This window comes from Myotis davidii, unplaced genomic scaffold (assembly GCF_000327345.1).
Source record: "Myotis davidii unplaced genomic scaffold, ASM32734v1 scaffold259, whole genome shotgun sequence".
NCBI lineage: Eukaryota > Metazoa > Chordata > Mammalia > Chiroptera > Vespertilionidae > Myotis > Myotis davidii.
Window position 1 is genome coordinate 6,739,244 of NW_006292687.1, and position 10,401 is coordinate 6,749,644.

Genomic DNA, 10,401 nt, shown 5'->3' on the forward strand with positions numbered 1-10,401 from the left:
ACTGCTCACAGAAGGCAGGCCAGGCAAGGAACGAACCTCAGGTCAACTCGGTGGTTCACAAAGAGAGGTCTCCAGACCCATGGGGAGCAAGAGGGTCACCTGGGAACTTGTTAAAAATGCAAACGCCCAGCTCCATTCCTGACTTACTTGATAGGAAAGTTTGCTGTGGGACCCACGGACCTGTGCCTACCACGCCCTCCACGTGATTGGAAGGTGCCCTCCAGGTGACTGGGAGGTGCTCAGCTCCCAGATGGGCCTCAGCCCACTTCGGATCATCTGGGAGCTTTGAAAAGGAAGAGGAAGCAGGACCCTTCCCCAAAGGACTTAACCAGAATTTCTGGAAGTGAGGCCCAGCTTTGCTATTATTGAATTCCCCAGGAAATCCTAAAGGCTGGCCAGTTCAAAAACCACTAATCTAATCCTACCTTCTCTTTATAGATAAAGACTCAAGAGTGACAAACAGTGGCCACGTCACCTATGTCCACCAGCCCTCCCTGCCCTCCCCCAGTGCACTCTATCCTGTAGTAGCCACCTCTACCGAATGGAAACGTAGGAGAGGGATCATTCTTCTGCTGCTGTGGGAGAGTCCCTCAATCGGACAGTGCCTTGTCTCAAACACAACCAGGATAAGGCTGGAACATTCTTCTTCAATTATAACAACAGAGCAAAACTAAAAAACCTCAGTGATGTAAATAGTAGAAAGCTTAATGGAATAATGAAAGGTTATTCTTCTAGGAATGGTCAGCAACCCTGGTTGATCTCCAGAAAAGAAAAAATAATGTAGACGAACTGGCACAATTCTCCAGTCTCTCTGTTAAATCAGCCCCTCATTTGGATTTTACGGCATTTTCCAATTATATGGATGGAGGACGTGAGCTCAGTGTGGGCAGGCCCGGCACGGGCTCCCTCTGAACCAAGAAAGCGCTCTCAGTGTTCAGAGGGCACCGGGGGAGGGGGAGCAAGGCTTGTGCCCCGAAGGTAATGAGAGACAGCTGTGTTAGCTCAGACTTTAAGATAATCATGGCTTTGGAAAGCAAGAGAAAATGGGACAGTATCATGAGTTTTTGGAAAATTACTTTACACTCCTATGTATAAAGGAAATAAAAAATAATTCTCTCTCCATCCATATCCTTTTCCACCAGCATATGTGAAAAGTGAACATTTAGATGAGCTCATGTCTAGTCAGAAAGTTTTTCCAAGCATGTAACAAATGTTTATTACTTTAACTAAAACTAGATTCACACATGACTTCATGGTGAAAAAGTGAGAACAAGCTCTCAAGAAACCACTCAAGCTAATCACTAATATTAATATCGAGTTGACTGTCTGGGAAAGGTACCTAGAAAAAACACTGGACAGAGGAGATGGTGTTTATAAAAATAATTCAGAACCCAAAGTAAAATGTATGCACATATGTAGATAAGGCACTTTAGGAGCTAAAAATGTATGGATAATAAATGTGGAGAGTATCTTCCAAATCGGCAATGTACTAGATTTTAAACACATATCATAAAATATACAGGCACTAATAAGTCGTTCTTGAAACAACAAGAATGAAATCAAAATGTTCACACTAACGAATAAGTGACTATCACTGCATTTCAGAATTTTCTATCAGAGCCATGCATTAACCTGCAGTCATTCTTTAATGCCTATTAGTCAAGGAATATGCAACGCAGTCCAAATGGGCAATGGCTCAAGTTTTTGTTGTTGTTGTTGTTGTTGTTGTTGTTGTTGTTTACCCCCTAATTCCAAGTAGAACCTCCACATCTAGAAAATGCAAGGATGATGGAGAGGCAGGCTCATGGGTGTGAGACATGATCGAGGTCTCAGACAGCTTGCAACCTGTGTAACCCATTCAATCCCCAAGGCATCCTTGCTCTGTGGTTTACAGCTATTTTGAGCACACGTGGGTGGTCTTCCAGACAGGTTATAAACTTCTGATGGCAAACACCTTCCCCCTTGCCTATGAGGTGTGGACAAAGGCTGCTCAAAAATATTTGTTTAATGAATAAACAGTAGAAACAGCATCCCTGCGAATCCAGAGCCAACACTACAGAGCAGGCGTGGTGAGGGGATGTGCAATAAGACCCCAAACATATTTGTTTTATTTTTTTAATTTTTCACCATAGAAAACTTTAAACATATACAAAATAAGACAGAATAATTTAGTGAACCCCCTGGTGCCAATCAAGTCATACCAATCCTGTTTCTTCTGTCACACCCCCAGTCTGCTGTCATATTAATTTGAAGCAAATCCCAGATATCACATCATTTAATCCATAAGTATTCCAATATGTATCTCCAAAATAGGAACTCTTTAAAATTATGTACTCATAATTTAAAAAAATTAATGCTTTCTTTTTTTTTTGTAATACTTTAATTTTTTTTTCTTTCAAATTTTATTTTCTATTATCATAATGCTTTCTTATGTTATCAAATGTCCAGTCAGTGACCAGATTTCTGTCTCATAAATACTGTTTTCTTACAATTTGTGTCAGGATCCAAATAAGATCCACATGTGGCAATTATTTGATATAAATTTTAAATGTCTTTTAATTTGTCTCTCTTTTTTTCCCCTTGAAATTTATGTGTTGAAGAAAGTAGGTCATTTGCCCACAGTCTGGGTTTTGTTGATTACACGCCTGTGGTGTAGTGTAACAAGCACCTCGGTCCTAGATCATTTATTCATTGGTTATTGCACATAGAGCATGATCAGCTCCAGGGTTGACTTTGTTGGCTTGACCACATCATTGATGGTAGTGTTTCCATGATGACACACATAGCATTTGGTTGTTTCTCATCGCTGTCACATCAGCAGCTCTGGCTGCTCAAGACCTATCTATCCATTCATTCATTAGGGGTTGTAAAATCAGGGTATTTTAATTCTATCACTCTTTATTACTTCTAAGCTAGAATATTTTTATACATAAAATTTGACTTCAACTACTGTTTGATTATCCTAAAGTTCGCATAGGAAGAGGTAAATATGAGATTCTAAAACTTCACCCATTTTCAAAATTACGAGCTGGACGCAAGCATTTTCCAATGGTGAGCAATCCATTAGGTTTATTTTTTTCTAGTATCATGATGAACTCATCAATGCGAACACTTGATGTGTTTTAATTCATTGAAATTATCATCCTTATTGGTGCTTACATTGTCCCATCTTTGACCAACCAGTGGGAGACTCTTTTGGCAATAGTCATAGTAGTATTTGACAGCTTCCTTGCTATCCATATAAGAGGCTCCAAGTTTATTTTACCCATTTCCTTCTCTAGACTTAGAATTAGCTATTTCTCCAAAGAGCTCTGCTTCTTTTCCGTATTTTAAGACCACGGTCTTGCTGCTTTGGGTGCTTTTGGCTAATGGATTGATCAGTGCTTTTAGTCCTTTTCCATAAACAGAGCTATAAATATGCTTATTTGCTTGTTTGATTGTTAAAATAATATACAACATGAGTTCAGTCTGACTTTTCCAATTCAGGAATACAGAGCTTTTAACCTAACCTCTTCTACCTTTCTATCTTCTTTCTACCTCACACCAAGAATCCCAATCCCTAAGAACTCTAAGAATGACAAAATTGGGATAACTATACACTCACACAGTCTCAGAATAGCAATATCAACACTACCACCACCACCATGATTATTGTAAACATGAAAACAGTTCCTTTGTGTGTGTGTGTGTGTGATTCAAGATGCACAGATTACAGTATTTTAAAGTCACTTAGAATAGCTCTTCTCTGTGTGGTTCTGCCATCTACTGAATACTCAACAAGGGGAACACAGGTTTTGAAAGAAGTCAAAGCTGAACAACAGAAACACAGGCAGACAAGGGACTGCAGGAGTCAGGGTGAGGAGGGGCATGGGTGTGGCCTCTGGGGATACAGTGGAAGTCCAGCTCCCGCAGTCAGGAATCTGAGTTTGAGAGAGGACGTCATGGAGGGTGAAGAAGTTCCGCTTTGTTCATCTAAGGAACAGGGATACACAGATGGATGTGTGGGAGGTGGAGCTTTGGGACAATTAGTCAGTGAAGCACTGACTAAATTAGAGACAGAGAGGACAGAAGACAGACATCTGTTTAGACCATCCCGGTTGCGCAGCCCATTCATCGACTGCATAAATGGCACCAGACACTGTGCGAGGCCTCAGAGACCCAGCGATGGAACTCAGCGAGCTCCCAGATGACTGGACTCGCACAAGTACCCGAAGTATCTAAGTTCCATACTTGATGTAAGCACAGAGGACATCAGGGGTATTCAGAGGGACCATGACTGTGGTGAGAGGCCATTTACTTTGGGGAAAGGCTCTCTGACAGAAGGAGATACCAGGAAGGAAACTGAGAGACATTGAGAGTAGATTTGGGTTGGGGGCAATGCATTCTGGGATAAAAGCACTAGGTCTTGGGGCAAAGGTGCAGAAGAGAGAAGGCACAGATGGCTCCCAGAATGCAATCACAGGTGGAACTTAGGATTCAGCCAAGGACACCAAGGTGTGAACAGAAGACAGATCCAGAAGGGCCTTCGTGTTATACTGAGAAATCCAGAAGTAATCCAGAAGGCTACGAGGAACCAGCAAGAGAATGACACCCTCAAACCCTCTGGTGGGAAGCGGGAGAAAAGATGGAGCTGGGGAGGACCAAAGCAGGCAGTGTCTGTAGACAGCTGTTTTAATTTTTCTGAGATGTGCACCCTGAGGGCAATGACAAGACAGGTTTACACTGAGGCAGACAGTAATCAATAAAAGGTATACCCTGGTCTGTATCTCATTCCATAGCACTGCAAAAACAGAATCCAAGAGCACTTTCTTCCTCTCTTACCTGAAATATCTGCTTCAGGGAGAAAAGGGCCCTTCTTAAATCTCGCCCGCTGGAGTTGTACAGTTTTTCTGAAAGAAAGAAACAACATGTAAAATTAACTTAATTGATTCAACAGACAGTAAAAACACAGAGAGGATATGAACAATTATAGAATTTCCACTGGAAAGGTGAGTAAACCGAATCCATTTCATTTAGGATACAGGCCTCACTTCCAATAGAGCAAAAACAGTCTGGGCTGTTATGGGGCGGGGGGGGCTGGGGAGTTATAGAGAATGATACCCAGATTTGCACCCTCGGCCAACACCCTCCCTCTCTCCAGCTCTCTATGTCCAGCTCTTTATAGACGATTACACTTGATGGTGAACTATACCTAAAAAATAACAGCTAAAACTGAATTCACCCTCCACCAGCCTCCTTCCTTGCCTCACAGCCTCTGTCCCACCATGCTCTCCGGCTCGAGTATAAATCATTCTGCGACTGGGCTGAGAAAGCTTTTCAGTGCCACCTTTTTCCCTGGGAGCTAATGGTTGCCTCAAGAGACCCAAGGGAAGGTGGTGGCCCTCAGGATGGACTGGCTTCTTCGATGACAGGAGCCCCGCTGCAGCTGTGCCAGTACCTGAGCTCTCACTCATGTTCAAGGATGGGCCCTGGCTTTGAGCAAGGCAGGTGGAGGAGCCCTGGCTCTATATTCACTGGTTCAAAATTCCTTCCAACTTCTACAACCACACGATTCAATGGATCACATTTAACATTTCCTGGTTAGGCCCGGCCTTGCGAATAAGGAGGTGAACTTGACCCAGGGCTCGGCCTCCCAAGGTCACAATGCAACAGGATAAACAGGTGAGTAATCCAAAATTACTAGCAGAGAGAGTACCTCTTAATAAGGTAAGGAGGCTTGCATTAGGCTTTCTGCCATGTACCACCAGACAACAAGCAGAACTCTGCCTTCCATGGATTCACAACATCACCTCCGTCCCTTAGTTACCAGCAATCTGTCATGGCTTCTGATTCTTAGGAATGAGAACAACAGTTAGTTGTGTCCTGAGTGTTAAGGTTTTAGTACTTGGCGCCATTGTCGAAACAATCCCTTTTTTAAAAAATAAGGATTAAGCATATTAGAAAATAATTAGCTGAGAATGACAATATGTTGTTGAGGATTTTTGCACCTATATTCATGAGCAATATTGATCTGCAGTTTTCTTATAGTAGGGCTAACATTGAGGCAATGCTGACCTCTTCGGTTGGAGGTATTCACTCCTTTTCTACTTTCAGAAAGAGTTTGTGTAGCCTTGGTGTTATTTCTTCCTTAAATGTTTGGCGGAATTCTCCAGTGAAGCCACCTGGGGCTGAAATATTTTTTTATTGTTAGAAAGTTTTCAACTATAAAACTAAATTTTTTTTCAACTAAAAAATTCAATTTCTTCTATTAAGATAGGGCTATTCTGATTATCTTATTTCTTTTTGAATGAGCTTGGTGATTTGTGTTTTCAAGGAATTTCTCTATTTCACCTAAGTTATTAAATGTATAGGCATAAATCTGTTCATAATATTCCCTATTATCCTTTTATTGACTATAACAATCTCCTTTTTTCTCTGATATTGGTAATCTGTTACTCCTCTCCTTTTCACTTGGTTAATTTGGCTAGAGATGTATCAATTGTATTGATCTTTTCAAAGAATCAGCTTTTTATTTCATTGTTTCTTCCATTGCTTTTCTGATTTCTATTTTACTGATTATTTTCTTCCTTCTGCCGACTTTTGGTTTAATTTGCCTTTTATTTTCTAGTTTCCTAAGATGGAAACTTAAATAACTGATTTAGACCTTTCTTCTGTTGAATGTAAGTATAAAATGCTATAAATTTCTGAGCACTGCTTTACCTACATTCCACAGATTTTGATATATCGTGTTTTCATTTTCATTCGATTCAAAATTAAATGAAGTTTGCATATTTCATTCAATTCAAAAGGGAATAACTTAATCCTTTAATTTTTGTTTGAACTATGGTATAGTACTATGTTGCTTAACTTCCAAATATTTGGAGATTTTCCAGAGTTCTTTGTGTTACTGATTTTTTAGTTTAATTGCTCTATGCTGAGAACTTTACATATCAATTACTTAAATTTATTAAGGTTGATTTTATGGCCCAGAATTTTTTTTTTATCTTGGTAAATGTCTAATGTACACATGAAAAAAAGAAGTGTATTCTGCTGTTGTTATTGGGTGGACTGTTCCATAAATACTCACTAGGTCACACTGAATGACAGTGTTGCTAAGGTCTTCTAGTCTTACTGAATTCGTGTTTACCCATTGAAATCAGCTATTATTGTGGATTGTCTATTTCTTCTTTCAGCTTTATATGTTTTGCTTTAGGTCCTTTGAAGTTCTGTTGGTAGGTGCACTCACAGTTAAGGTTGCTATGGCTTTCAGAACTGACCTATACCATTATGTGATGCCTCTCTTCCTCAATATTTCTTGTTTAAAGCCTACTTTTCTAATATTTCCTAATGTTAATATGGTCAGTTAGTGTGTGGTTAGTGTTTTCAGGGTGTATTTTTTTCCATCCTTTTATATTTAACCTGTCTGTGTAGGGTTTCTAGGACATGTGTTTGAGACTTGTTTCTATCCAATCTGACAATCTCTATCTTTTAACTGGTCTGCGTTCACTGTGTTTTTAGCCTCTAGGACAGTGGTTCTCAACTTTCCTAATGCCACGACCCTTTAATACAGTTCCTCATGTTGTGGTGACCCCCAATTTCATTGTTACAAATTGAACATAATTAAAACATAGTGATTAATCACAAAAACAATATGTAATTATATATGTGTTTCCTGATGGTCTTAGGCGACCCCTGTGAAAGGGTCGTTCAACCCCCAAAGGGGTCACAACCCACAGGTTGAGAACCGCTGCTCTAGGACATCACCAATGAGTCCTTCCATGGCACTGAACAGAGACCCCCAGGGAGGCCTGACCATGCCTCTTCCCCTTTGATGAGAAAACTCCTTGTACAAACACCAATGATATCTTTGAGTGGAACCAAAAAAAATCTCTCCCCCTTCTTTTTTTGCCGTGACTTTTAATTAAAACAAACTAGAATTTCTACTCAGGAAGTAAGTACTTTGCATTCCAATAGTCTTTAATTTTTAAAAAATACTTATAATTATCTCTTTTACTTCAATAATTGTTGATCCCAAACAATGCTGAATAATAAAATAGTATGGTTCCCAAATAATAATTATTTCTTTTATGTGAGAAAATTAACACTACAGACTTCAGAGAGAGATTCACAGATTTTCATACAGGTTTTTGTTCTTTTAAGACATTGCAGACAGATCACGAGAATTCTCGCTTCATATTACACAGTGTTTTACAAAGTATCATACTTTAAAAAGATATTAGCTTGTAAGAACATGTAATAAATAACTTCAACCCAAGCCCCAACTGGCACCAGGGATTGAACCCGCAACTGAGGTTCATGCCCTTGACTGAGAATGGAACTCAAGACCCTTTGGTCCACAGGCTGATGCTCTAACCACTGAGAAAAACCAGCCAGAACTAAAACACTTTGTTTTTTAATTCCATAGCTATAAAGTACTAGATGAGGTCTAGACCAGAAATCCTTCCATCTGGGATCTAAGTTGTAGCTTTTTTTTAAATCTTTCATAAAAATGATAGACAGTGAAGTTTTATTTTTATGGACAAAGATACTCTCTCCCAAAGTACTGCAAACCTTTCTTCTTCCTATGCAACCAACACTTTAACAAATTTCAGAGAGAGATTCACAGATTTTCATACAGGTTTTTGTTCTTTTAAGACATTGCAGACAGATCACGAGAATTCTCGCTTCATATTACACAGTGTTTTACAAAGTATCATACTTTAAAAAGATATTAGCTTGTAAGAACATGTAATAAATAACTTCAAAATGCAATGAGTATTTAAATTTAAAGTGTGCCTTTAGCATTTATATAGAACGTTTTTTGTACTCGTTCAAAGAAGCCCATCTGGCCACTGGGTAAAGCAACCAATAAAACTACTGGCCTGCAATGTGTCAATATCAAAGCTCAAAAGATCAGCTAAACTATATAAGCATATTATGTATTCTGCGTAAATGACCTTTAAAACACTTTGGTTTTCTATTTATTTATTTATTTATTTATTTATTTAAACACTTTGTTTTTTAATTCCATAGCTATAAAGTACTAGATGAGGTCTAGACCAGAAATCCTTCCATCTGGGATCTAAGTTGTAGCTTTTTTTTAAATCTTTCATAAAAATGATAGACAGTGAAGTTTTATTTTTATGGACAAAGATACTCTCTCCCAAAGTACTGCAAACCTTTCTTCTTCCTATGCAACCAACACTTTAACAAATGTCATTAGCTTGTCCCCACATCATATGAGAACATATGGAGCTATCACCATTGTGATTGACATTTAAATGACCAAATACACATTCAAAGAGATATTGCCCCAAACTACTGATTTTTGGAAAAGATAACTGATATGATCTCTCTTCAAAGAACCAATATCATTGTGTAAAATGAAACCACAGTGCTTAATTAAAACAAATTTTTCATCTATTTTAAAAGCATAGTGATACCAAAAAGCCGCTATACCCTACCTGGCTTGTTGATTCTTATTTTAAATTTTAAATTATAGTTGACATGCAATATTGTATTAGTTTCAGGTGTACAGCATAGTGACCAGGCATTTATATACCTTAGAAAGTAATCACCATGCTAAATCTAATAGCCATCTGTCACTGTACATAGTCATCACAATATTATTGACTATATTCCCTATGCTATACATTACATCCTCATGACTAATTTTATAACTGACAATTTGTACTTCTTAATCTCCTTCACCTTTTTGCTCCTCCCCCCACTCTGTGCCATCTGACAGTCATCAGTTTGTTCTCTGTATCTATGAGCTTGTTTCTGTTTAATTTTGTTTGTTTGTTTGTTTGTTTTGTTTTGTTTTGTTAGAGTCACCATATAAGTGAAATCATGGTATCTATCTCTACCTGACTTATCTCACTTAGGTTCACCCATGTGGTCATAAATGGCAAGATTTCCTTCTCTTTTTTGGCTGAGAAATATTCCACATCTTCTTTATCCATTCATCTACCAACAGCTAGGTTGCTTCCCTCTCTTAGCTGTTGTAAATGACGCTGCAATGAACACAGGGATATATATATCTTTTCAAATTAGTGTTTTCATTTCTTCAGATAAATGCTGGAAGTGGGATTGCTGAGTCATATGGTGGTTTTCCTTCTAAATTTTTGAGGTGGCTGCACCAGTCTGCAATCCTCACCAGCACTTATTCTTTGTAGTCTTTCTCATAATAGACACTCTGGCACAATGAGATCTCGTTGTGGTTTTTATTGTATTTTCCTGATGGTTAGTGATGTTGAGCATCTTTTCATGTGTCTGTGGGCCATCTGTATGTCTTGTTCTGTTGATTTTAACATGCATTTTAGGAGACACCACAATTTGCCAAGAGGTTAGGAAGGACTAGGGATGGAGGATGTTGGTAAATGACATATAATTTGTCATTTTATGAGAGGCACAATTCCT

The 10,401-nt window shown here is 38.8% G+C and overlaps 1 protein-coding gene across 1 annotated transcript in view; it reads right to left on the reverse strand.

Annotated features, from left to right (window-relative positions):
- Positions 1-10,401, reverse strand: part of FHOD3 (formin homology 2 domain containing 3) — a 324,340-nt gene that overhangs the window by 206,814 nt on the left and 107,125 nt on the right. Inside the window, exon 4 of the mRNA XM_015565558.1 lies at positions 4,822-4,889. Within this exon, the coding sequence (XP_015421044.1) occupies positions 4,822-4,889 (68 nt within the window). The remainder of the gene's footprint in view (positions 1-4,821; positions 4,890-10,401) is intronic.